Genomic DNA, 26,676 nt, shown 5'->3' with positions numbered 1-26,676 from the left:
TGTTCCCTCCCTTCCCCTATCAGTGGCTGCTGCTTCACCAGCTGTCCCAGCAGTGGGGGCAGCAGTAAAGCCAATCCAGCCAGGCTGTGTAGGGGCTGGGCTCAGAGCCAGTAGCCGGGGTTGGGGGGGTGAGTTTCCAGTCCCCGTGCCTACTCCGGGGACCTCCACCCATCACTGCTGAGGCTGAGGCCATCCCTCATGCAGCCCACCCCCCCGTGACATGAAAGCATCATGTCACCTGGTTGAGAATCACTGGTTTAAGCTCATTGGGATGGGAGAGAAGAGGCTACAACACCTGGTTGAGAATCACTGGGCTAAGATCAGCACGATGGGAGAGAGGGGATATTTAAGGTGGTCTTTGGGCTGAAAGGAGCCTATTTCTGTCGTTCAGAAATGCCTTCACCTGGATCCAGCTGTCCTGCCCTGCTGATATTGCAACACGATGCCCGTAGACCTCCACCTCCACCCGGCGCACCCGGGACATGGCAATGGACCCCCAGTGCTGACTCTCCACCCTGACGGTGAAGCTGGGGAGCTGCCCCGGGGGGCCGCAGTACGTGCTCAGGGTGTACGTGCAGGCTCCTGGGGCGTCGAAGGTGACTCCGTCGAATGTGGTGTAATGCAGGTGGCCGAAGACCCTCAGAAGGCCAAACTGCATAGGGTGGCATCCCCAGACACCATCCAGGATTTGGCAGGTCTCCAGGGCCCTGCAGGCATGGGGCTGGCACTGCATGGGTCGGGCCGGCTCCCGACAGATGCACTTGCGGCTGCAGGTGTCGGTCAGGATCAGCTCCGTGCCTAGCACGTGGTAGCGGCCGTCCAGCAGGCACCCGCACTGCCTCCGGGGCACGCACATGCCCGCTGCCAGTGTGTAGCCCTCCCTGCAGAAGCAGCCAGCCACACAGGGCTTCCTGCAGCGGGCAGGGGCACCGGGGTCCACACATGAGGCTGGGCAGGCTGGGCCGCAGAAATCGAAGTACTGGTTGGCCGGGCAGAGGAAACCTGGTGAGAGCGAGGAAAGAGTGACCCGTGCAGGATTTCACTGCGTGGCCCCTTCCCGACTCAGCAGGGCTCTACCCGGGGCCACGTGTCTGCCCAGACTCTGGTGCTGTAGCTGTTATGCTCGTTAGGCTCCACATTTCCCCCACATTAGCTTCCAGGTCCCTTTGTTAGGCCCTGCACCCCCCACTGGACCCCAGTTCCCACCTTGTTAGACTTCAGGCCCCTTGTTAGACTCCAGGACCCCCTCGTTAGGCTCCAGTTTCCCCCTTATTAAGACTCCAGGCCTCCTCATTAGGCTCCAGTTCTCCTCCTAAGCCTCCACCTCCCTTGTTGGGCTCCAGTTCCCGTTGTTAGACTCCAACCCCATGTCAGACTTCAGTTATCCCTCATCAGGCTCCAGCCCCGCTCTCACATGGGGTATACATGCACTCACTCCTTGTCTGTCAAATCACATGCATGTCAGGACCATGCCTCAGTGACCATAAACCCGACAGAGCCTCTGCTACCCAACCAAGCCCGTGCCAGTTTGTTAGGACGAGGATCTCTTGCTGTGACTCTTTGCCAGCACTGCGGTCCCTGAAACCTCAGTAACCCCAAAGACAGTGGCCCCAAGCCCCCAGTGCTCACCACAGCCCAGAGCCCGTCTCCAGCTGGGCACCCGCACGCCCAGCAGGGCGCACATCTCGGCGTAGGACTCCAAGGCGGCGCACAGCATGCGGTTGCCCATCCCGTACTGGCACAGGTCGTAAACGCAGGACTCGAGGTAGGGGCCAGGGGGCTCATGCCAGTGGCACTCAGCAAAGGGCCCCGAGCGGTTGGTGAGGATCCCACAGAGGCGCCGGACCTCAGGGAGTGCCAGGCATGGCCGCAGCTCGCCTGTGCCATTTGTGCACCTGCAGGCAGTGGATTATTTCCATGTTGCAAGGCCAGGGAAGGACCAACCCACCTCCCACAGCCACGTGTGGGCTGATGCGGCTTGGAGGTACCCAGTAAAGGGGCTGCCGGGATGGACAGAGGAGTGGCCAAGCTCTGGCTACACGGGGAGGCTGAGAGAGATGCCACCCAGAGCCAGGGGGGCCTGTTCACAGTTCCTCAGCCACTGCCGGATGCAAGCTATCAGCCCCTCACTCGTCCCACCCTTAGACTCCCGGCTCCATCACCCCTCTAGACTCCACTTCTCCCTTCTTAGACTGGTGCCTAATGCACTTGGTTTGGAAAGGGTCACCAGCAGGGTGGATCTGGACTGATGTGCCCCTCCCCCAGGGAAGTGGGGAGCCTGGAGCCGACCTCCTGCCCCCCATCTCCGGCTGGGAAAGGGACCCCAGGACTCTGCCGGATGCTGACAGAGCTCCCGGAGCACGGCACAGACATCCTCCCCCAAGCTGCTGGGACCTGGGTCCAGCTAGGCCCTCTCCAGTGTGGTCCCCGGGGCCTCTTCTAGCCCCCAGCCCGCTCTTGAACGTGGCTGAATTTTGCAGTCCCCACCCCCACCCCCAGGCGAGAGCCATCCTGTTGAAGAACCACCCCACACTTTAAAACTCCCCCTGAGACCCCCTAGGGCACCAGTGGCTTACCCTGGTGGGCTGCGGTCAGAGACCCAGGCATTGCCAAACTGGGCATCGTCACGGGCGGAGGTCCCGTCCGGCAGCACCTTGTCGTCTGCGGGGTCCCCATCGAAGTCGCCGCACATGCCGCAGAGCCCACGCCGGTGCTCGGGTCCCACGCGCACAAAAGCATTGCTGGCACCGTTGAACTGCACCTCCAGGCTGCCCCCAGCCCTCACCACCAGCAGGTTCTTCAGCCGCACGATCTCGGCACCGGGGCCCAGCTGGGCTGGCAGCCGCATCCTTGTCCCGTTGACCTGGGAGGGGAACGTGGTCACTGCATCCCCGAGTCGGCCTTGGCCTTGCCCCAGGGGCAGTGGATGCCAACAGGGGCTGATTTATCGCACAATTTGCCAGTGAACCACGTGATGTATGTAACGTACGGCTACAGCACTGGCCGGAGCAGGCCGGCTCAGCAAGCCTGATCAATGCCTGGACTCCAGACCTTGGAATATATTAAGCCCCGCCCCTTCTCCACTTGACCACACCCCCTCCCTGTCCTGACCCCGCCCCCAGAGGCGTGGGTTAATGCAGCTGCCATGGGTTTCTATAAGCAGGGAGAAGCCAATGCCCTGAATCTAGCAGCAGCTGCAGGGGCAGGGAGGAGTTAACCTGAGACACTGTCCCCCCAGCAGGATCCTTCTCACCCAAGGCTGGAGGTTGGAGCCCTGCCACCTCCATGCTGGAGCCCCCTTTACTGAGTGCCCCGTGCCTCAAGACAGGAGAAGCCCAGTCACACGCTGAGGCCCGGAGCAGGATGTCACTGGGAAAGACGAGAAGAGACTACGACTCCTGCTTGGCCATAGCCTGTGTTTGGCTCACGTCAGCCTCCGCCGGTGGTAGCTCTAAAGCCATGGGGGCAATCATGGGCAAATCACCTCGGGGAAGGGGTCAATGCGGGCAGGACTGCACAGACAAGGCACTGGGATATAGTCATACAAGGCAGGGTTGCTTGGCACCTTTGTAAGCTAACTAAGATACTCCACATCTGTGTCCAGTTTTGGGCCCCCCCACTATAGAAAGGTTGGGGCAAGTTGGAGAGAGTCCAGTGGAGGGCAATGAAAGTGGTTCATGGGCTGGGAGACCTGACTTGTGAGGAGAGGCTGAGGGAACCGGGTTTATTTAGTCTGCAGAAGAGAAGACCGAGGGGAGATTTAATAGCAGCCTTCAACTCCCTGCAGGGGGTTGCAAAGAGGACGGAGTCGGGCTGCTCTCAGTGGAGGCAGATGACAGGACAAGGAACAATGGGCTCCTTGCCGTGCCCCGCTACAGAGGAAGGTAGCATCCCCCCCCCCCCCCCCAATCCATATCAATCTGATTAAGGGGGAAAATCCCTTCCTGCCCCCAAATCTGGCATCGATCTGAGCATGAGCAGGGGGCAAGTCCCTCTAGCCAGGACCCTCCAAGGTTGGTCCCAGCAGAAGCATTGGCACAGTCCCCATCCCCAGCCTGGGCTGCAGCCGACACCCAGCACCTCTGGGGGAGGCTTAAAAAACTGTACACATGGAGCAGAAATGGGGGAACAGGAGCAACCAGCAAAGCCCAGAAGCCTGGGACATCCCCATAGTAAAACACAGACATCAAGATGCTTCTATCATCCCCGACCAATGGCTGTCCACCCTCTTCATTGGGCCAGGGGTTGAGCAACCCTGGATCTGGGACCCAGGAAGATCCATCTGCAGCGGCAATTGCCTGCAGTAAAGCCATGGAAGAAATGGCACCCATCGCCATCGTGGGATAACTAACTCACATGGACAGCCTTGCCACGCTCCAAGACAACATGGGCATTGAGCTGGTGGCCACGGAGCCAAACCTCCACACGGTAGACAAAGGAGACACGGGGGCTGCGGAAATGCCGGTTGGCCATAACCACGCGGAAGGACACGGCAGCCGAGGAGTTGCAGGTGTGCGCAACCTCGTAGTCACAGGCACCCTGGAAATGCGCCACGGCCCCATCGAAGGTGAAGTAGTGCGGGTCTCCCGTCACCACGCAGGTGCTCAAGTGGCGCTGGCAGCCCAGCCGGCTATGTCTCACGGCACACTGCTGGCCTGGGGAGCACTGGGCATGGGAGCAGCGGAGGACGTCGCGGGAATCACAGCTGCAGCGTTGTGTGCAACCGGAGAGCCAGATGTGGTCTCCAACCTGCCAGGGGGAGAGCCAACCCAAGATCACCATCACCACAGCTTCTACCTCATGCCTGGAGGACCCCATGGGTGGAGCTAGGATGTTGAGATGGTGAGTGCAGATGCTGAGGTGTATCATCCTGCATTACACAACTCATATTTTTTTGCCCAGGGGAAAAAGAAACCAGAAATCGGAGAATCCTAGAGAAGTGCGGCTGGGAGGGACCTTGAGAGGCCACATTTAGTCTTACCCCTGCCTGAGGCAGGATCAGTCCTGTCCAACCAATCCCAGACACTTCCAGCTTCTAAACACATTGTAAAACTACCATCAACCCTGAGACAACACGAGACATCACACCCGAACCTGGTAGAAAAGGTAGACGCTTAAGAGACCCCAGGTAGAGTCTGTGCCCCGGCTGGAGGAAGGCACTGCCCCCTCCCCAGTCTGTACCAATGTGACCAGCAGGAAAAATTTCCTTCCTGATCCCAAATCTGGCATCATCCTGGCCTTGGTGGAGGGGTTAGACCCTTGAGCCAGGACCCTCAAACTTGGGTCCCAGCAGGAGCATTGGCACAGCTCAGTCAAAACCCCCAACCTTGGCCAACACCCAGTGTCTCTGAGGGAGCTTTACTAATACATAGGGGCCTAAGCCTGAATTATCCAGTTTAAAATTGATTAGAGACCAAATATAATTTAATTGGAATGACTTAAATACAATCTGATGGGCTGTGAAATAGGAGCGACATGACCAGGAGCGGGTATGCAGGGGGTGGCACCGGACCCCCCAGGACACCATCCCCCACACAGGGGATGGGTTTGGGATGGGGTCCTAGGGATCCAGGACCCCATCCCTGCACACAGGATGGGAGGGGGTAGCAGTGGGTCACAGGGCCCGATCCAGCTTGCACAGGGCCGAAAGGGCTAAAGCAACATTTCGCCACCAACCTCAGCTCGGAGACTGCATCCTGAAACATGTTTCGTTTCATGCACTGATCAAGAGAAGCTGATTTTTTTTATGCCCTCTTTCCTGACCCTCCCCTCCCACCCTGGCTTTGCCCTGCGCTGCGGAGAGAGTAAAGCTGCATCTCACATTGTAGTAGTGTCCATCTCGTTCGCAGCCACACTCCTCTGGCAACACGCACCGGTCCCCGCTTCGCAAGTAGCCGTCATCGCAGAAACACCCTTCAGAGCAAGGCTGGCCATGGGACATCCCCAGCCAGGTACTGCCACACATGCCCCCGTAGGACCTCCCGCAGAGTCGGTAGTGGCTGTGAGCCGGGCACTGCAGGGCTGCAGGGAAAGATGTCGTAAGATCAGGTTCGGGACACATTCAAACAGAGCGGGAATTTATCACACAAAGCTAAGGACATCCAGAGTCCAGTGCAGGGCAACAAAAATGGTTTGGGTGCTGGGCACCTGATGTATCAGGAGAGGCTGAGGGAATTGGGCTCATTGAGGGGAGAGGAAGGGCACTTGTACATGTATGGCATATAATCCTCTCTAAATTAAATAGGTTTATTAAAATTGAAATTATTTGTTTTAAAAGACTGAGGGGGAGTTGATAGCAGCCTTCAGCTCCCTGCAGGGGGTTGCAAAGAGGCTGGAGCTGAGCTGGTCTCAGTGGGGGCAGACGACAGGACAAGGAGCGATGGGCTCCAGCTGCAGCAAGGGGAGTCGAGGATGGATATTAGGAAGAACTTTCTCATGAAAGTACTGGGACAAGCTACCCAAAGAGTACCTTCATCCTTGGAGGTTTTGAAGATCTGGCTAGACAAAGCCTTGGCTGGGACGGTGTACTTGGGGCTGGTCCTGCTGGCAGCAGGGAGTTGGACTAGATGTGACCTCCTGAGGTCCCTCCACACCCTCATTTTTTATGATTCGATGAAACTATCACATCTGCCTTTAGATGTATTTAGCTGCAGGCTCCTTCCAGTGTGGGAAAGGGCATTCAAATGGGGATGTGAGGATTTCAATGGCTTTAGGGCACCTCGCGCCTTCTGGGATCTGTGACTATCACTTCACAAAAGATGTCTTTGAAAGCAGAGGGTCACTGGGTGCTGGCTAGGCCTCTTCTGGAGCACTGTGTGCTGTTGTGGGGTCCACGTTTTATTAAGGATGTGGAGAAATCATAGACAATTCAGGTTCAGAGCCAGGAGGCAGTGGGGAAAGATGCCCAGGGGAGTTGTGGACTCTCCATCATTGGAGGAGTTGGAGAAAAGGATGGACAGCAACTGGCTGGGGATGAACGAGGCATAGCAATGCCTGTGTTCTGCTATGGGGATTACCCAGATTTCTGGGCTTTACTGGTTGCCCCCTTCCCTGCTTTCTGCTCCATGTGTCAAGGGGGTTTTAAGCCTCCTCCAAAGGCACTGGGTGTTGGCTGCAGCCCAGGCTGGGAATGGGGACTGGGATGTGCTAATGCTCCTGATGGGACTTAAAGCCAGAGGGTCCTGGCTAGAGGGTTTTGCCCCTCTGCTCAGGCTCAGACTGATGCCAGATATGGGGTCAGGAAAGGAATTTCCCCCCGGTCAGATTGGTAGAGTTGGGGGAAGGTTTGCCTTCCTCTGTAGTGGTGGGGGGGCCGACCTCGGCCTGGGGTCTCTGGAGCATCTATTAACAGCCTTTCACAGCAGCAGGACATCGGCCACCGCAGTCCCCCTGTTTTCCCTGAGGCAGGTTCAGGTTTGCTATCTGGTGTCGTGTCAGGGCTAATGGTAGTTTTGATAAAGAGTTTAGATGCTGGATGTGTCTGGGGTGGTTTGGACAGGGCTGAGCCTGCCTCAGGCAGGGGATTGGACTAGATGTGACCTCTGGAGGTCCCTTCAGCCCCACTTCCCTAGGACTCTGCCTCCGGAGATCCCCATCCAGCCCGACATCTCTATAACCCTACAATGATGACTCTATGATCTCTGGAGGTCCCCTCCACCCCACTTCTCCTGGATTCTCCAATTCACATGGTGTAAAGGACACAGGAGCCCCCATCACATCACCGGAGAGTGCCCAAAACAGGAACCCAAGCCCGGAAGAAGTGGAAGTACCCAGATAAGTGACTTGATGGGCACCACACAGAAAACCCGAGCCATTTGGGATGTGTATGTAAGTGTAGGAAGAACTGTGTGGATGTCCAGAGATCAAAGGAAGAATCTTATGTGTGTGGACATGGCTGGCGCGGTTCTGTCTTAACTCACATACTACAAGTCCTTTCCCATAAGGCAACCCTCCAAAACTGGGGCACATGTCAAGTTGGGAAGGTGATTTTTCCTTTGCTGGCAAAGAAGCGTGGAGACACTGTGCTCATGAGGCTGCCACTTCTCCCTGGGCCGATTGCTTTCCCTAATGGCATTCTCTAATTTCTCTTACTCTAATTACAGGTATGTACATGGTATTTTTTGCAAAGGGCATTTTGTTTGACCCACTGAGACATCAGGAATCCATGGACGTGGCTATCTACAAGGAGCACAGGGTCACTCACCGCAGAAGGACTCGTTCCTCCAGTTTGAGATCTTCACCTCAGCCTGCTGGCAGGCGGCGGCATAGGTCTGGATGGAGAGGCACAGCACATGCATGTCCCCGCCGGACATGCACACGTCAAAGATGCAGGTTGAAAAGTAGGGGCCAGGGGCCAGATGGGAGTGGCAGGTGGAGAAGGGACCATTGGGGTCCTGCAGCATCCAGCACTGGGACTTTGCTTCTACCAGCCTGGCACCCTGGGCACAACCTGGGCAGGGCTCTGGGCAGCCATCGGTGCAGCTGGGCACTGGTTCTGCCTTCCAGTCTGCAGCAAAGTGGAAGGCGTCGGACGCCTGGGAGCCATCCCGTAGCAGGAAGTCATCATTGGGTGCCCCGTTGAAATTCCCGCAGAGCCCACAGGTGTGGCCATGGAAGGCATGGGGCAGGGTGAGCACCAGGCCATGGGTCAGGTCAGCATTCAGAGTCAGGTTGAAGTTGGTCTGCACAACAGTGCGTGACCCAGCCTGGTAGACAATGATGCCTTCGCGTTGGAGATGCAGTGGGAGGATCTCAGTGATCCCATTGACCTGATTGGAGGAAACCATGGCAAAATGACCCCCTCCAACTGCTGAAACAACTTGCAAACAATGGAGACTTCTACCCTGTAACGAGTCTGGCTGAGCTGGGGAGGATTCATCCTAGGCCCAGCTAGACCTAGGAAGGGACTAAGCCAAGTCATCCCATAAAGTGCCTTATGCTTGGAGCTCCTCATTCTCACATAGTTCATAGTTTCATAGTTGGTCGGGTCGGAAGGGACCTGAGCAGATCATGAGTCCGACCCCTGCCATGGCAGGAAAGAGTACTGGGGTCAAACAACCCCGCCAAGGTGATTGTCTAGCCTTGTCTTAAAGCCCCCCAGGGTAGGGGCCAGCACCACTTCCCTTGGAAGTTGGTTCCAGATCCTAGCCGCCCTGACCGTGAAGTAACGCCTCCTGATGTCTAGTCTGAACCTACCCTCTGCCAGCTTGTGACAGTTGTTTCTTGTCACTCCTGGCAGTGCTCAGGGGAACAGGGACTCCCCCAATGCCTGCTGATCCCCCCGACTAGTTTATAACAGGCCACTAGATCCCCCTCAGCCTTCTCTTGTGGAGGCTGAACAGGTTCAGGTCCTGTCGCCTCTCCTCATAGGGCCTGCCCTGCTGCCCCCTGACCATGCGAGTGGCCTCCTCTGGACCCTCTCCATGCTGTCCACATCCCTCCTGAAGTGCGGCGCCCAGAACTGGACGCAGTACTCCAGCTGTGGCCTGACCAGTGCCGCATAGAGGGGGAGGATCACCTCCCTGGACCTGCTCGAGATGCATCTGTGGATGCATGACAAGGTGCAGTTGGCCTTCCTGACTGCGTCCCCGCGCTGCCGGCCCATGTTCATCTTGGCATCAATGATGACTCCAAGATCCTTTTCTGCCTCTGCCCTGACAAGAAGGGAGTTCCCCAGCCTGTAGGTATGGTGCTGGCTCTTCCTCCCCAGGTGCAGCACCTCGCACTTGTCGGTGTTGAATCCCAATCTGTTCTCATCTGCCCACCCCTGTAACCTGTCCAGATGCGATTGCAGCCTATTCCTCACAGCTAGCATGCCCACATCCCCCCACATCCTAGTGCCATCAGCAAATTTGAGCAGGGGGCTTTTTACCCCCTCGTTCAAGGCACTGATGAAGATGTTGAACAGTACAGGCCGGAGGACTGAGCCCTGGGGGACCCCACTGCCCACATCCCTCAAGGTCGAAAATGACCCATCCACCACTGATCTCTGGGTGCGGCCCTCCAGCCAATTAGCGACCCAATTGACTGTGAGGGTGTCAACACCACAGTCTCCCGTTGACTCTGATCAGACTTTGGCCTTGGCTTCTGACTCTGGTTCCTGGCTCTGGTTCTCCAATCCAGACTCCATCCCATGACCCAACTTCTCATCCCTACACCCTAACCCCAGCCTCTGGACCCCTGCCTCACCACCCAGGGGACCTACTATGGTCACCCACACCCTGGCTCCTTACATACAGGGCACAAACAGGGATTGAGGAATTACCTCCACGGTACTGAGCTGTCCCCTCTGAAGATGGATCCGGACCTCGCTCACCAGGACAGACACTTCTGACAGCCCAGCCAAAGGGTCCTGAGGCTGGTGCTTGTGCCTCACATCTACACGAAAGTAGGGGGCAACTGGGGAGATGCCACAGGCCTCGGCAAAGATGTAGGCACAAGTTCCCCATAGGTCATAGAGCCGCCCGTCGAAGGTGTGGTAGTGGGAAACCCCAGCTGCCCAGCAGGTGCTGGGAGGAGGCAGGTGACAGCCCAGAACCCCATCCCATGTGCCACAGATCTCCCCCAGGGCACAGGTGGCACTGGAGCACTGGACTGTATGGGATAAGCCCTGGCACTGACACAACTGCTGGCACTGCTCATCTTCCCAGAACTGTTCTCCAGGCAGGTAGTAGCGGCCATTGTGGGTGCAGCCGCACAGCTCCGGGCTCACACATGCGGTGCCACTCAGCATCAGTCCTCTGTCGCACTGGCAGCCTTCGACACAGGGCATGAGGCAGGACTGGGGCCCCGTTGGGCTGGCACAGGAAGCTGGGCAGGATGGGCTGCAGAGCTCATAGTGGCTGTGGAGAGGGCAGAGTAGCTCTGGAAGGGATACAGGGGGCAGGGGTTAGACATTCCAAAGGAACCCTGTTATAACATGTTCACTGCACCAACAGTCTGTTCTGTGTTGATGTACGTCATGGAATAATGGGGCTGGAGGAGACCTCAGGAGGTCACATCTGGTCCAACTCCCTGCTAAAGGCAGGATCATTCTCTCAGCCATGTGCTGCTGCTGCACACCAGGCTGCCTGTAATACTGCTTGGTTGCAGGGAGGATTCTCTGGAGGTCCATGACAGGATAAGGGGGACTGCAGCTGCTTGGGGAAAGGCTGAGTGAGGCGGGGAGGGACATCATGGTTCAAGAGGTACAGTCAGGGGCATCAAGGTGAGCGGAGGGTCCTTATCAGGGGGGAGCAACACAGCGTAAAATCCAAGCAGTGTTGCCAACGCATGCAAATATATTTTTTTACTGCAGGCTTTTTCCTAACAACCAGAATTTACTGTGCTTGATGTTAAACTCCTATGTGTGAGCCCAGCCCTTTGAGCTGCCAGCAGAGCAGACCCAAACAGAAGGGTTACCATAGCAGTCTCAGGCCCCAGGGTGACCGTGCTGCCCCCTTGGTGGCCAAACACCTACTGCCCCACTCTGTTTCTAGTTCCCTCTCTTCTGCTCTTTCCTGCCACACCTTGATGTAGATGTTAGGTCATTAAAGGGAAGTGGCCTAAGGGTCTTAGAACATGTTCTTGTCCTTTCTTCTCCAATGGACCCCCTCTGGGACCCCACTAGCCCAGACCCAGTCCGTCAATAGCTGGGTTCTCCTGGTCTGTACATGCCTCAAGCAACGGTTGCCTTATGGGCTATTCACAGCCTCCAAACCTCCCCTCCAGCTGTGACTATGCCTCACAGGTGTTATGTGTCATTGCTCAGTTGGGATGCTTGTCCCCAAAGCCACCAGGCCACCTCAGGCCTTTACTCTTGGCTGTGTCTATGGCCCCTGGTCCTGGCCTCTCCTGGGCTATTGGTCCCCAGTCCCTGGCTTTTGCCCCTCCTGGGCTTCAGGTCCCTGGTCCCTAGTCCTGGCCCCTTGTGGGGGATGGGTCCCTGGCACCTGGTCCTGGCTTCTCCTGGGCCACAAGTCCCTGGTCCCTAGTCCTCGCCCCTCCCAGGGTCTCCAGGCCCTGGCTCTCTCCCTTCCTGGACTACAGGTCCCAGACCCTGGTCCCCACCCCACCTGGACACTGGGCCCTTGACCCTTTCTCCACTCCACTTGCTATTTGAGCCCCAACCTGGCTGTGCTCAAGGAAGTCACATGTCCTGCAGGCACAGCTGGAACCTCCAAACCTCCCCTGTAGTCCCAAACCCACACCACCAGGTTAACTATAATGAAAGAACAAGACTTCTGGATGTAATCCAGACTCCCCCATGCCATGTTTCAACATAACATCAACTCCCTGGTGCGACCACCAAGCTTCCTCGCCACACTGGGCCCTACTTCCCTACAAGCTGCAGACATCCTGCTTGCAGAGGTCAGGGCATCTCCAGGTCACCTTCAACCTTTGTGCTCTGGAGTTATTTCTTCTTCAGGTTGCAGGGCCAAGCTGGCTGCCTGCTTTCAGACCCTGGCTTCATGTCTACCATAAGCCCTACCCTTCCAGCCACATGGCTGTGCAGACCCTTGCAGGAGTTCCCATCTTGGGCCTGATGCTCCCATTTGCTCATGGGCTGCTTCCTTGTCTACCTCCATTCCCTATGTGGGTTACTCTTCTGGGATGGACCTCTAGCTGGATCTAACAGTCTGTTTGTTTGCCAGCAGGCAGCTTTCAAGCTGCCAGCCCTATCTGATCCAGATCAAACTGCTTTAGTTTTCTTCTAAAGTTAATTACAGTGACAAGATGATGCACAACACATGTCAGTAAAAACCTGTCATTAAAAATATTTTTCTGTCAGTAAAAAGTTTGCAGATTGCCATTAAAAAAACAAACAACTTCTCAGGTTAGCAGCCCTGCTCAGACCCCCAAACCTGTTCCAGGAGTCAACAAATGCAAGTGCAAAGTCCTGCACTTAGGACATAACAAACCCATGCACCGCCACAGGCTGGGGACCTACTGGATAAGCAGCAGCTCTGCAGAAAAGGACCTGGGGGTGAAAGGGGGCAATAAGCTGAGTAGGAACCAGCAGTGTGTCCTTGTTGCCAAGAAAGCTAATGTCATCCTGACCTGCATTGGTAGGAGCGCTGCCAGCAGACTGGGGGAAGTGATTCTTCCCCTCTATTCAGCACTGGTGAGGCCACATCTGGAGTCCTGTGTCCAGTTTTAGGCCCCCCAGTACAGAAAAGATGTGGGCACATTGGAAAGAGTCTGGTGGTGGTCAACGAAAATGGTTTGGGGATGAGGGCACATGACTTATGAGGAAAGGCTGAGGGAACTAGACTTATTTAGACTGCAGAAGAAAAGACCAAGGGGGGATTTAATAGCAGCCTTCAACTCCCTGCAGGGGGGGTGCAAAGAGGATGGAGTGGGACTGTTCCCAATGGGGGCAGATGGCAGAACAAGGAGCAATGGGCTCCAGTTGCAGCAAGGGAAGTTGAGATTGTATATTAGGACAAACTTTCTCATGAGGAAGGTGATGAAGCACTGGAACAGGCTCCCCAGAAGGGTGGTGGCATCTCCATCCTTGAAGTTTTTGAAGACCCAGCTGGACAAAGCCTTGGCTGGGATGATGTAGTTGGGTGCTTTGAGCAGAGAGTTGGACTAGATGTGACCTCCCAAGGTCCCTTCCAACCCTAATATGCTATGCTTCCACCACCTTTCTGGGTAGACAAGATTGTTCATCCCTCTACAAAGGACAAGGAGAGACTTATTGCCATCTCTTAGCCCTAGGTCGGTTCTTCCATGGTGAGAAGCACCAAGAAATGTTGGACAATTTGCCTCTGAAGAGCTCCGACTGCTTGGATGCGAACATGAATCATGCAGAAGCAGGGAGGGAATGGAGCTCCAGAGGTCGCATCTAATCTAATCCCTGCCCGAGGCAGGATCAGCCCTGGCCAAACCAGCCCAGGCACATCCAGAATCGAATCTCTTTGTAAAATACTGTCAACAGTAACACAACACCAGACCTCACACCCAAACCTGCTACAGGGGAAACAGGGGGACTGCAGCTGCCAACGTCCTGCTGCTGTGAAAGGCTGTTAATAGATGCTCCAGAGATCCCAGGTAGAGACTGTACCCCTGCTACAGAGCAAGGCAAACCCCACCCCCTCTACCAGTCTGACCATAGGGAAAAATTTCTTTCTGACCCCATATCTGGTGTTGGTCTGATCCTGAGCAGAGGGGAAAGACCCCCAAGCCAAGATCATCCAGGACTGGTCTCAAGAGGAGCATTGTCACAGCCCAGTGCTCATCCCCATCCTGGGCTGCAACCAGGACCCTGCACCTCTGGGGAAGGCTATGGGGGCTGCACTGTGCTGAGACTTGTGCACTTACCACAGCCAGCCTGCTCTCTCCAGGCCTGGATGGGGAATCCTTGGCGCTGGCACTGCTGGGCATAGCTCTGGAGCACTTGGCAGAGGGTCTGCCTACTTCCCTCTGTGGCGCACAGGTCGTGCACACAGCTATACAGGAACCCGCGGGCATCCTCTTGGCTGCCACAGGCACTGAAGGGTCCAGCCATGTCAGTGATGATCCCACAGGAGTTCAGGGCAATATACTGAGCCCCTTCCCCATCACTGCACTCTCTCACGGGTGCCATGGCCTTGCAATGAAATGGAGAACCCGGGGCCTTCCAGCTCGTCAGGAAGGAGGCCAAGCTGGGAGCTGCTGAACCATCAGGTGTCCTGAAGTCGTCACTGCGGTTGGCATTGAAGTCTCCCCCCAGTCCACAGAGGAGCCCAGCATAGGTCTCGGGGATAGCGACTGTCACGTCGTGGCTCCCATCATAGGACACGGACAGGCCGAATTCAGCCTGCACGATGATGGAGGAGCCGCTGTAGTAGGCTGAGAGCTGCCCTGAAGCTAGGGCCATGGGTAGGTTGGCCATGGTGCCATTGACCTGTAGGCAAGAGCATAGTAGATGGGTGCTGAGCTGGACAAAACCCACCCTGCTCTGAACCGCCCTAGACTTCCTTCCTTCTTGCTCCAATACTTTGTGGAGGTCCCTTGCTGCATGGACTTGCTCTTAGAGGCATCTTCCAGGCAGCCACCCTCCACTGCTGGCCACCCCAGTCCCTGCACATGGATGGTCTTCCTGGTTTGATCTCAGCTTTCCCTCCAAGCACCCATCAGCCTGGAGCACAAGCTCCCTGATGGAGGAAACGGCATTTAGGGGCTGGGAAGTTTTGAGTCAGAGACCGTGCCCTTCACTCCCATGCTCAATAGCAACTGATGCCCCTTTCCTCCAAGAATGGGTCCAATCCCTTGGTGGATCTGGCTACACTCTCATCTTCCACCACATCTGGGGGCCACGAGTCCCAGCCTTTCCTTCCATGCTGGGTGATAAAGACCTGCCCAGTCTTTGTTAACAACCAACGACCTCCTAGTGTCATGTCATGACCCCTCGTTCTTCTCTTGTCCATAATAAATCCCTGATGACTTTCTCTTCACCTTTTTGTAAACCCTGTCCCACTACAAGCATCTCTTTTCAAAGCTGACCAGGCCTGGCCTCATTAGTCTCTCCTTATACGAAAGCTCCTCATTAGCACACATCTTCCTTCTTTCCCTTCTCAGGACCTTTTCTATGTCCTTTTGGAGATGCAGGGACAGAACTGGGTACAATATTCAAGGTGTGGATGCCCCATGGTTTCATAAAGGGGCATCATGATACTTTCCATGAGAAGCATTTACACAAAATACTAAATGCAGAAGAGAAATTATTACTTATCTCTCAGCAGACAAGAAGGAGGGATTGCCACATGAAACTAAGAGGTCATCAGTTGATAATGAATACCAGGCAGTTTTTCACCCAGAGTGGAAGGAAATGTTGGGACTCGTGGCCTCCAGATATGGTGGAAGCTGAGAGCGTAGCCATATTCACCAAGGGCTTGAACTCATTCTTGGAGGAAAGGGGCATCGGTTGCTATTGAGCATGGGCATGAAGGGCACACAGCCCCTGAATCAGGCCTTCCTAGACCCTAAATGCTGGAGGCTGCAAGGGAGAGAGGCACAGGGGGAGAAACCTGGCTCAGACCCAGGTCAGACCTCCACTCTCTGCCACCATGTGATATTGGAAACTGGGCAAGACAGACCTATGGACCCAGGACACATGTTTTTGTGTGTGCAAGTAGGGGTGCTTGTGGTATGCGGGTGATTTTGCAAATAAGGGTATACCCTATAGTAAGAAACTGATGATACAGGCAGCCTGTAAGTAGCCAGTAGTAGTAGGAAGAAGAGAAAAGGGATAAAAACAGTTTGGGAACAAATGGTCATTCGATTACTGGACTATTGGACTACTGGACTATACCCTGAAATGTCTCAGCTAGACCTTGGACTGCCTGATCACCAGATAGGGAACAAGACTCGTTTACAAGGTAACTACGGCATGTTTAGCTGTGCACTCTCTGATGAATAAACCTCCATGCACAGAGGGAAAACTCCCATCTCTTGAGCTCTAGTGGCCTCAACAACCCACTAGTTCCCTCATCCGAGGGTTTTGGAGTATCAGAAGGAAAGAGCTGAGTATCAAGGCAGGCACCTGGATCCGGCCGTCCTTCTCTGCTGCCACAATGATGTGATGCCCGTAGACCTCCACCTCCACCCGGCGTGTCAAGGACATGGAAATGGACCCCCAGTGCTGACTCTCCACCCTGACGGTGAAGCTGGGGAGCTGCCCCGGGGGGCCGCAGTACGTGCTCAGGGTGTAGGTGCAGCTCCCAGGGGCATCGAAGGTGGCTCTGTCGAACGTGGTGTAGTGCAGGCGGCCAAAGACCCGCAGGAGGCCAAAGTGGATGGGGTAGCAGCCCCGGACGCCGTCCAGGATGCTGCAGGTCTCCAGGGCCCTGCAGGCATGGGGCTGGCACTGCATGGGCCGGGCTGGCTCCCGGCAGCTACACTTGTGGCTGCAGGTGTCGGCCAGGATCAGCTCTGAGCCCAGCGCGTGGTAGCGGCCGTCCAGCAGGCACCCGCACTGGCTCAGGGGCACGCATGATGCCCCGCTGAGGATGTAGCCCGGGTTGCAGACGCAGCCTTCGCGGCAGGGCTGGGTGCAGTACAGGGGGGCCGTGGAGTCTGCACAGCTGGGCGGACAGGCGCTGGCGCACTCTTCGTAGTGGCTGTTCTCGTGGCACGTGATCCCTGGTAGTGGAGACATGCACGAGGGGGAAACATCAGACCACAAGAACGGCCATTTCCTGGGTCAGAGCATAGGTCCGTCTTAGCCGGTCTCCTGTCTCCACTCAAGCATCTCTCTCCTAAGCAGAGCAGGCCTGGCCTCATTAGTCTCTCCTCCTAGGGAAGCCCCTCCATAGCAATCATCAGTCATCCTTCTTGTCCTTTTCTGGATTTTCTCTAGCTCTCCTCTCCTCTTGGAGGTGCAGGGACCAGACCTGGGTGCACTATTCAAGGCATGGATGCCCCGTGGATGTTTAAAGGGGCATCACAATGCTCTCCATTGTGTTTCCAACTCCCTTCTTAACATTGCATTTGTTTTTCTGACAGCAGCTGAACCCGAAACTGATGGCCTTAGTGGACTGTCCACAATGACCTGGCCGGGGTCGTTTGACCCCAGGACTCTTTCCTGCCATGGCAGGGGGTCGGACTTGATGATCTGCTCAGGTCCCTTCTGACCCGACCAACTATGAAACTATGAATGACTCCCAGATCCCTTCCCTGTGTAGTGACAGCTCATGTAGAGCCTGTCATCGCCACCTGACGCAGGGACAGGTAGGCGTTTGAACTGACAACGGGTTTAATCTGTTATTGCTGATGCACCCAAACCACCTACTCCATGGCTTTCAAGGCCGGGCCAGGACTAAGGGGACCCTGGGTTACTGACTAGTTTGCCATGTTGAGCTAAGGCAGAGGTGCTCAACCCCCAGCCCATGATGCTGCATCATCCATCCCAAGCTGGGGGTGGTAACTGGGCCATGCTAGTGCTCCTGCTGGGACTCTGCTGCAAAGGGTCATGGCTAGAGGGTCTGGTCCTTTCATTCAGGCTCAGACCGACACCAGGTTTGGGGTCAGGAAGGAATTTTCTCCCATGGTCAGATTGTTATGGACTGGTTAGGTTTGCCTTCTTCTGTAGCAGGGGCATGCCCTTTACCTGGGACTTCTTGAGTGTATATTAACAACCTTCTATAGCAGCAAGATGTTGGCCGCTGCAGTCCCCCTGCTTCCCCATGGGAGATTTGGGTGTGAGGTCTTGTGTTGTATCAGGGCTGACAATTGTCTTATGTAGAGCTGAGGTGATGGATTTGTGTGGGATGAACATGAGGGTTGGAAGAGAGCTCAGGAGGTCACATCTAGTCCAACACCCCGCTCAAAGCAGGACCAGCCCCAACTGGACCATCCCAGCCAAGGCTTTGTCTAGCTGGGTCTTCAAAACCTCCAAGGATGGAGATCCCACCACCTTTCTGGGTAGCCTGTTTCAGTGGTTTACCACCCTCTGCTTGAAAAAGTTTTTCCTAATATCCAACCTCAACCTCCCTTGCTGCAACTGGAGACCATTGCTCCTTGTTCTGTCATCCAGCACCACTGAGATGTGACCTCTGGAGGTCCCTTCCAGCACAGCTTCTCTATGACTCCATGACCATGGCTCTACAACCTCTGGAGGTCCCTTCCACCCTGGCTTCTCTATGACTTTATGACTCTAGGAACTCCCAAATGGAGTTGGGGACAAGGCCCAACTTCACCGCATTAAGATTAAGGAGTTCTCGGGGACTGTAGCAAGAGGGACCAGGCATCTCCAGGGAATGGACAACCTCAGAGAGTTTCAGGACAATTAAGCAGAGCTCTTACCACAAAAGCTGTCGGTCCTCCACCGCCCGATGGTGATGTTAGCAGCCTGGCAGCTCTCCATGTAACTGCCCAGAGCTCTGCATAGTGCCTCTGGGTCTGCATCAGGCACCACGCAGAGATTCTCCACGCAGCTTTCCACGAAGGCCACGGGGGGCAGGACCTGAGCACAGGCTGCAAAGGGGCCCGGAGACATTTCCATGAAGCCACAGGAGTCGTTGCTGGTGTAACGAGCCCGTTGGGCATCGGGGCACGCAGGCAGGTCCATGTCCCCCGCGCACGGGCGCCCTTCCTCCGTGACCTGCCAGCTCGTGGTGAAGGCCACAGGGGATGTCACTAATGTGCCGTTGGGCATCCTGAAGTCATCATCAGGGTCATCGGTCAGGGTCCCACACAAGCCACACGTGGCATTGAAGTAGGCAGGGGGCACAATGAGCTCCACGTGGTGCCGCCCATCATAGGAAACCTCCAGCCCAAAATCCGTGGTGATTCTCACATAGAAGCCGCTCTGGTGCACCTGGATCTTCCCATTGAGGAGGACGACTGGGAGCAGACTCCTTATTCCATTGGCCTAAGGGGTAAAAACAAACAAGCCCAAAACATTTAGCTCTTCCTCACTGCAATGGGCTCTGCAGGCACCAAGCCGAGTCCTCAGCCTCAAGGGGCCTTTGTGGATGGAGGAGCCAACTGGGTCATACGTGTTTCAGCCCAGTTCGTATCTAGGAGCATCTAGCAGCAAAGGAGAATGAGAATCCACAGCTGGAAGCTGAAGGGAGATAAATTCATCCCAATCCGCATGTGGCGGCAAAGGGGAACGAGCCGTCAGACAACAGCCCCAGTGATGAGGTGGGCCTCTGTCACGGGCAGTTGTTAAATGAAGATCAAATGTTTCTGCCCCAAGAGGCATCTACGCCGCAAGGCAGACACATGATGGTAGCAGCAGGCCCAGAATGTGACCTAGCTTCAGACTGGCAGCACGGGGGCCAAAAGCAGGGTAATGAACTATGAATCACAGGTGTATTATATATATATAATACATATATACACACACACACATATATAGATACACATACATATATATATATATAATATAGATGTGGATACATATACATATAGATAGATACAGGTAAAATGATATAGATAGGAACACACGCATAAATAGAAAGAGGAAAATAGACACAGAGATAAATTGATATTTATATATAAAAATAGATCTGTAGACATAGACAGATATAAAAGAGATACATATACATATATATAGTGAGATAGAAAGATATATACAGATATTCTAATTTTATAAAGGGCTTAATCTGTCTGTCTGTCTGGACATAATGCTTTTGCTCTAGTGCGCATGCAAAGTGTACCATACATCTGGGTTTCCCGGGACATGTCCCCACTCTTTTTAAGCCCTCTGATTAGGCAGGTTGTCCGGGATTTCCCTTGCTCGGGCAGTGGGAGCGAGGGAAGTGTGATCACAGGCAGCAGGGAGTACACATGGCTCTGCCTGCAGCTGCGGAGGTGCACACCCACGGGGTGCTCCCTGCTAGCTCCGATCGACTCCCCTTGCTCCCACCCCGGAGCACAGCAAAATCCCGGACATTTGGGCAGGGCTGAGCAGCCAGGAGCCACTGCCCAGGGAGGAGGAGAGGGGCCCTAGCCAGGCTGCCTACAAGCACTGCAGCCCTATCCTGGGGTGGGGGTGCCACAAGCTTCCCCTCCTCTTCCCTCCTGTCCGCGCTGGGGCCAAACATGCTTTGCCACTGCCTGCATGAATCAGAGCCATTGTGCTCTGGCCCGGGCAGGAAAGGGGAGGCTGGGGCCCCTCTGGCAGGGCTGGGGGGGGCAGGGGGCTGCGGGTCAGGAGTGAGGGGCATCAGAGTGAGGGCGGAGGGCTGAGGGTTGGGAGTGAGGGGCACCAGCAGGGACAGGGAGTGGTGGGGGTGCAGTCAGGTGTGAGGGGTACCAGCAGGGCCCTGGGGGCAGGGTACTACAGTTTGGTGAGTGAGGGGCACTGGCAGGGCTGGAGTCAGTGAGTTGGGAGTGAGGGGCATCTGCAGGGCTGGGGGAGGCTGTGGCTTGGGAGTGTGGGGCACCGGGGTGGGGGACTATGGTTTGGGAGTGCAAGGGCACTGGCAGTGCCAGGGGGCTTTGGGTCAGGAGTGAGGGGCATTTGGGTGTAGGGTGGAGGATTGTTCATGGCAGGCAGACCGTGTTTGTCTCTGTATGTCCATGTACAGAGTGAGTAGAGTGCACACTCATCTGTGTGTGTGCGTGCATGTGTCTGTGTGTGCATGTGCAGAGGGTGAGTAGAGTGTGCATCCATCTGCATGTGTGTGCATGCGTGTGTGTGTGTGTGTGCATGTGTCGGTGTTCATGGCAGGGAGAGTATGTTTGTGTGTGTGTCCATGTGCAGAAAGTGAGTGAGAGTAGAGTGCGTGCCTATTTGTGTGCACGACTGCGTGTATGTGTGTATGTTTGGCCAGAGCGGGATTGGTGGGGGGGAGGCAGGGAGCAGGGAGAAGAGTCGGCATGTGTCCCCCCCACCCCCAGCCCAGCAGGGTCCTCCCAGCATTCCCTGCCAGCACCAGGAGGGGAAGGGCCCTTTCCCCCACCCCCCGCCCACCAATTTTGTTTTTGCCCAGGACCCCAGTACACATTAATCCACTCCTGGGCATGGGACCAGACATGGAGTAGCGGGGGTGGGGCTGCGGGCCCGGACGTTGAGTGGGGGGGGAAGTTGGTGTAGGGCTGGACGTGGAGCGGCGGGGCATGGGGTTGGTGCATGGGGCCGGACGCGGAGTATGGGTGGTGGGTTGGGCACCAGATGCAGAGTGGCGGCAGCGCCAGACAAGCTTTCCCCCCACCCCTGTTCCTGGGAGCCAGCGGTGATGTGGGGTGGTGGGTGGTGGTACTTCATCCCCTCACACCCCTCCCTCCATCATTCTGGATGGGCAGTTGGCTAGTACATACATATACAGATATAGATACAGATATAGAGATATGCAAATATATCTATAGATAGATCTTTATAGGTATAGATCTCTATAGGTAGATATCTATATATGTATATATATAGATACATACCTATAGATATATATAGATACATATATATATATATAGAGAGAGAGAGAGAGAGAGAGAAAGAGAGAGATAGACAGACAGACAGACATATGACCTACACCCGCGGGGTGTAAATAGGAGCAGGGCTAGGAAAGGGAGGGGGCAGAAGGGGGAGGGGCGGGGCAGGAGCAGAAGGAGCAGGGACCTTGTGGGAGGAGCTAGGGCAGGAGAGGGAGGGGCTAGGGCAGGGGCAAGAGTGGGAGGGGATTGAGGGCAGCAGAAGGGGCAGGGGCAGGCACCGGCTGCCTCAACTCACCATCACATGCCCCGTGGCACCACTGGCCACAATCACCTCCTGCCCGTGGGCTGCCACACGGACACCCCCTGTGGCACCTGGCCCAGCCTCCACATGGTACGGGGCCAGGCCTGAGCTGGGAGCTGTCGGGGCCGGCGAGCAGGCCTGGGACAGCACATGGGCACAGGACCCCCGGGCGCGGTAGCTGTGCCCGTCCAGGGTATGGTAGCAACTCCTGCCCAGGGCCTGGCAGGCCGCGCGGCTGGCAGGCTGGCAGGTGGGGTAGCCGGCAGCGGGGCGGCAGGCCTCGCCTGGCCCACAGGCCCTCGCCTCGCATGTCAGCCCCCCATCTCCAGCCAGGCACTGGCAGCGCTGCCGGCAGCCCTCGTCTGTCCACAGGGCAGCCCCCGGCGGCAGGAACCGGCCTGCGGGCAGACAGAGAAAGGGCAGGTGAGCAGGGCCCAGGCAGCACCAGGAGGGACAGATGGACGGAAAAATGGATGCCCCCCACTGACTTGGGCTCCCAAGGCCCCCCCGGACGTGGGGGATCAGGGTGGGGGGGCTGCTCTGGTGAGAACAGGGGTCTCGGGGGTGGGGGGACATGGCAGAGAGACGAGGGCACAGGGCTAGGTATGGGGAGATTTGGAGGGGTCCGGGGGCGGCTGGCTATGGGGAGGTTGTGGGGGGCTGGCTGGGGATGGGGGCCAGGACTCTGACGCACCGTTGTAGACGCAGCCGTGGGGCAAGGAGAAGTCGTCCACTCGGAAGAGCCAGCGGCCCGGGAGCCCCACGTTGCTGGTGGCGCCGACGTGGGCGATGGCTGGGGTGCGTGAGCCGGGCAGGCTGAAGTACAGCCGCGAGCCCCCACTGTTGAACCCAGCCTGGGGGGGAGATGCATTAGCCCCCCAGGTAGAAACCAGCCCCCCACCTCCTCTCCCTGAGCTGGGGAGGGGCGGGTCAAATCCATGACCTCACATGTTCCTTGTTCCTCCCCACCTCCAACCCCCGGCCCATACGGTGCCACCCACCTGGGCAGGGATGCCCCCCAGGCCACTGCGGGGGTCCCCCCCACTGCCTGCCCCCGTGGTCCATTGGATGTCCCCGTAGTTGAGGATGATGAAGGAGAGTCGTCTGTCGCTGACCAGCATCGCCTGGAAGGTGTTGACCTGAGAGAAAGCGGCCCCCGAGGTGGGGGGCAGACAGTGAGAATTACCCCAGATTAACTCAGGGGACGAGGACACACAGCCCGTGACTGGCAAGGCTGGCAGGGCCCAGGCACTCCCTGTTGTCAGCTGGCAGCTGAGATCTGCGGGCCCGGACCAGGAGTCCGGGCGCCCTGCCCTGTTCATGCTCATCCCACCCTCCTCCCCGCCCAGATCGGGAGAGCGCCCCCGTGTCCGGGCTCCCAGCCCCCCACACTCCCCACCCAGATCTGAAGACAACCCGGCATTCGGGCCCCGCACCTTGGCGACGGTGGCCCCGTAGAAGGCCACACGGTCCCAGGTGGCCACGAAGACCCAGGCGGCAGTGAAGGGCAGGTGGGGGAAGGCAGCGCCCACATCAGCCGTGGCGCGGGCCAAGATCCCAGGGGCACGAGACTGGCGGTACAGCACCCGGCCCGCCACCCGCACGTCCACGTCCGCCCAGAATGGGGCCACAAGGGCGCGGCCGTCGGGCAGTGGGAACGGGTCGGACGTGTACTGGGTCTCGGGCGCCCCGAAGGACACCAGTCCGTTGTTGTTCACCTGCGGGCACCAGCAAAGGGAGGGCGGTTTGGGGAACTCAGGCATGCAGGCTCCCTGTGCAGCCCTTGTGCTCCTCCCAGAGAAGCCGGGTGTCCGGGCTCCCAGGCCCCACTACATCCCCAGGGAACATACAGCCCCCCAGATGCCCCTCTGCCACCCCCCCCAGGGACACAGGTGTCTGGGACTCACGTAGAGGGTGTGGTAGGTGCGGCGGTAGAAGTGGAAGGGCACAGAGAGCGGCACGGGCGGGGATGCCCCATCGTCAGCCAGCGGCGTGCGGCGATCCCCGAGCTCCACGCCGGATGGGTACAGCAGGGCAGCTGTGGGGGCGCGGGCGTGGGGTAGCTGCTCCCTCCCCAACCCTCCTGCCCCGCATGGTCCGGTTCTGGGCCCATCACCCCTCCCTGTCCGCCCGCCCATCCATCCATCCATCCATCCGCCCGTCTGTGCGCACATCCATCCATCCATTCGTCTATCCACCCACCCACCATATCTCCATCTGTCTGTTCTTCCGTCCGTCTACTCATCTGTCATCGTCCATCCATCCACCCAGCTCTGCATCCGTCTGTCCCACCGTCCACCCATCTGTCCGTCCATCCATCCACCCACCATCTCTCCCTCTCTGCCTATCGGTTCGCCCACCCACCCTTCTGTCCATCCATCCATCCTTCCCTCCCTCCACCCAGAAGGGGTGAACCCGATGCCTGGGCTCCCTCCCTGCTCTAGGAGGGGAGTACGACTGGGGCTGGTAGCTCAGACTCCTGGGTCCTCGTTCTGCTCTGGGAGGGCAGTGGGGGCTGGGAGGTGTGCGCGGGGGGTGCTGGGGACCCAAACACCTGGGTGCTCTGCAGGTTGGTAGGGGTGGGGGAGCAGGGGGGGCCAGGACCCTGGATGCCTTGGTTCTGCCCAGCACTGGGAGGGCAGCACTGGGCTCCTGGGGGCACAGAGGGGTTGGGGGGACCCTAGATGCCTGCCCCCCACCCCAGGTCTGCCCTCTGCCACCCCCATCCCTCCCACCGGGGGTCCGGCCTCCCCCTTCGCAGGACCTACCTGTGCCAGCAGCGATGCCCGCACACAGCACCTGCAGGGCTACAAGCACTGGGGTCAGGGGCATCTGGCGCCCCCCAGCCCCCATCTGCTCAGCCCCACATGTCACCCTGGCATGGTGGGGGGCACCACTGGCACCCAGGACAAGACCTGGGGCCACAGAGGGTGGCTGAGACCTGGCATGCTTGTGTCATGCCAGGCCTCCAGAGGCAGCGGGGTGAGGGCCAAGCCAGGCCCAGCTGGGGGTCACGGGCTGGCCCAGGGCAATGCAGCCCCCTCCCTCCCCCCTGCTCTGCAGGGTGTGTGAGGCAAAGGATGGACTGGGGGGATGTCCCAGGCGCCTGGGGTCTGCATGTGTCCGTGTGTATCCCAGATGCCTCTGTGTGTGTGTGTGTGTGTGTGTGTGTGTGCACGTGTGTGTGTGTGTGTACGTGTGTGTGTGTGTCCCGGATGCCCGGGGTGTGTATTTGTGTGTAGCGACAGGGGTATCCCGGACGACAGACACACACCACACACACATTCACATGTGCACACACACAAGCACTGGAGTCCTGGTGTGTGTCTTGGACACCTGGGTTCTGTGTGTGTGCGTGCGCGCGTGCGTGTGTGTATGTGCGTGCACGCACACGCGCGCGTGTGTGTGTATCCATCCCCCGGACACCTGGGTTCTGTGTGTGTGCGCGTGTGCGTGTGCATCCCGGACGCTGGGTCCGTGCATGGGCTGACTCTGCCCCCCCAGCCCTGCCCATACTCACCCAGCCGCAGCACGCTGCGCAGCCCGTCCATGTCTTCTTCGCTGTCCCCCAGGCCGGGCCCTGCAGAGAAAGCCGCCAGGGGGGCAAACATGGGGGTCAGTCAGCATCCCCAGTGCCTGGGGGGCCTCTAGGAGTAGAAACCCCGGGACTGGGCGCAGCTGGACTCCAGGGTTCCTTCCCCTCCAGCAGGGAGATGGGGACAGAGAGGTGGGGGTGGGAGTCACGGCCCCTCTCTGTGACTCAGTTTCCCCCAACTGTGCCTGGGGTGGGGGGGGCGATCCTGACCACCCAACCTGCTGTGGGGTGGGGGGGACTCCACGAAGGGCTCACCCCAGAGCTGGAGAACCCAGGAGCCCAAGCAGCCCCCCAGCCCCGGCAGGTCCCTAGACTGGCCCACACCCAGTGCTACCAGTACCTGTCTCCAGTGGCGTGGGCACAGCGGCGCGCGCAGGGGGTTATAGACGCCGTCCAGGGTGCGGCTCCCGGGAGCACATCCTGGGGCGGCCTGGCTCAATGGGCCCATTTTTCATGCCAGCTCTTGGCAAGACCGAGGCTCCCCACTCCCACCCACCCCATTGTGTTCCTGCCCGCATGGGGCTGGCCCGTCCAGGGGGGTCGGGGACACGCCAGCACCTCATTGGGTTAGATGTGGAGGGTGGGGAGGACCTGGAAACCTGGGCTCTTTCCAGCTCTGGGCAGGGAGTGGGGCCTGCGAGTCTGGACACCTGGGTCCTCTCCAACTCTGGGCTCACCCCAGCCCCAGCCCCAGCCCCAGCGAAGCGGGGAAATGGGATCCCGGATGCCTGGGTCCTCTCCAGCTCTGGGAGGGCAGTGCAGGTTGGAGGGCTGGTCAGGAGCCTGGACCCATAGGTCCGCTGCAGCTCTGGGAGGGGAGTGGGGCCCCTGCCCCCCCTTGGACCTGGGCACCCCTGGACCTTGCCCATCTCCCTGGTGTTGTGGGGGGGGGGTTGGGTCCCGGTCTCCCTGGCTCTGGCTTTGCCCACGGACC

General features: G+C 57.6%; 1 protein-coding gene across 1 annotated transcript; it reads right to left on the bottom strand.

The window, feature by feature from the left end:
* Positions 1–346: 346 nt before the first annotated feature.
* LOC149861622 (alpha-tectorin-like) lies at positions 347–26,190 on the bottom strand. The gene is made up of 18 exons (XM_090053786.1): positions 25,998–26,190; positions 25,668–25,727; positions 24,916–25,062; positions 24,055–24,185; positions 23,584–23,865; positions 23,149–23,286; positions 22,842–23,001; positions 22,142–22,545; positions 18,769–19,336; positions 16,508–17,106; positions 14,305–14,869; positions 10,265–10,863; positions 8,204–8,768; positions 5,822–6,021; positions 4,357–4,749; positions 2,577–2,863; positions 1,630–1,895; positions 347–1,002 (listed from the first exon to the last, which is right to left on the bottom strand). Exons 1-18 carry the CDS (start codon positions 26,188–26,190, stop codon positions 347–349), a joined length of 6,213 nt encoding a protein of 2,070 aa, XP_089909912.1.
* Between the last annotated feature and the right edge of the window lie 486 nt (positions 26,191–26,676).

This window comes from Crocodylus siamensis, chromosome 6 (assembly GCF_052110815.1).
Source record: "Crocodylus siamensis isolate JL-2025a chromosome 6, ASM5211081v1, whole genome shotgun sequence".
NCBI lineage: Eukaryota > Metazoa > Chordata > Crocodylia > Crocodylidae > Crocodylus > Crocodylus siamensis.
Note: the sequence above shows the minus strand (reverse complement) of the source record. Positions and strands in the feature narration are given on the sequence as shown.

Coding starts and splice junctions, on each gene's coding strand:
- LOC149861622 (XM_090053786.1), bottom strand. CDS start 26,190: ATGGGCCCATTGAGCCAGGCCGCCCCAGGATGTGCTCCCGGGAGCCGC. Junction 23,866..24,054: donor GCACCTACCACACCCTCTAC/GTGAGTCCCAGA, acceptor TGGTGCCCGCAG/GTGAACAACAACGGACTGGT. Junction 23,002..23,148: donor TGGGGGGCATCCCTGCCCAG/GTGGGTGGCACC, acceptor TCTCCCCCCCAG/GCTGGGTTCAACAGTGGGGG.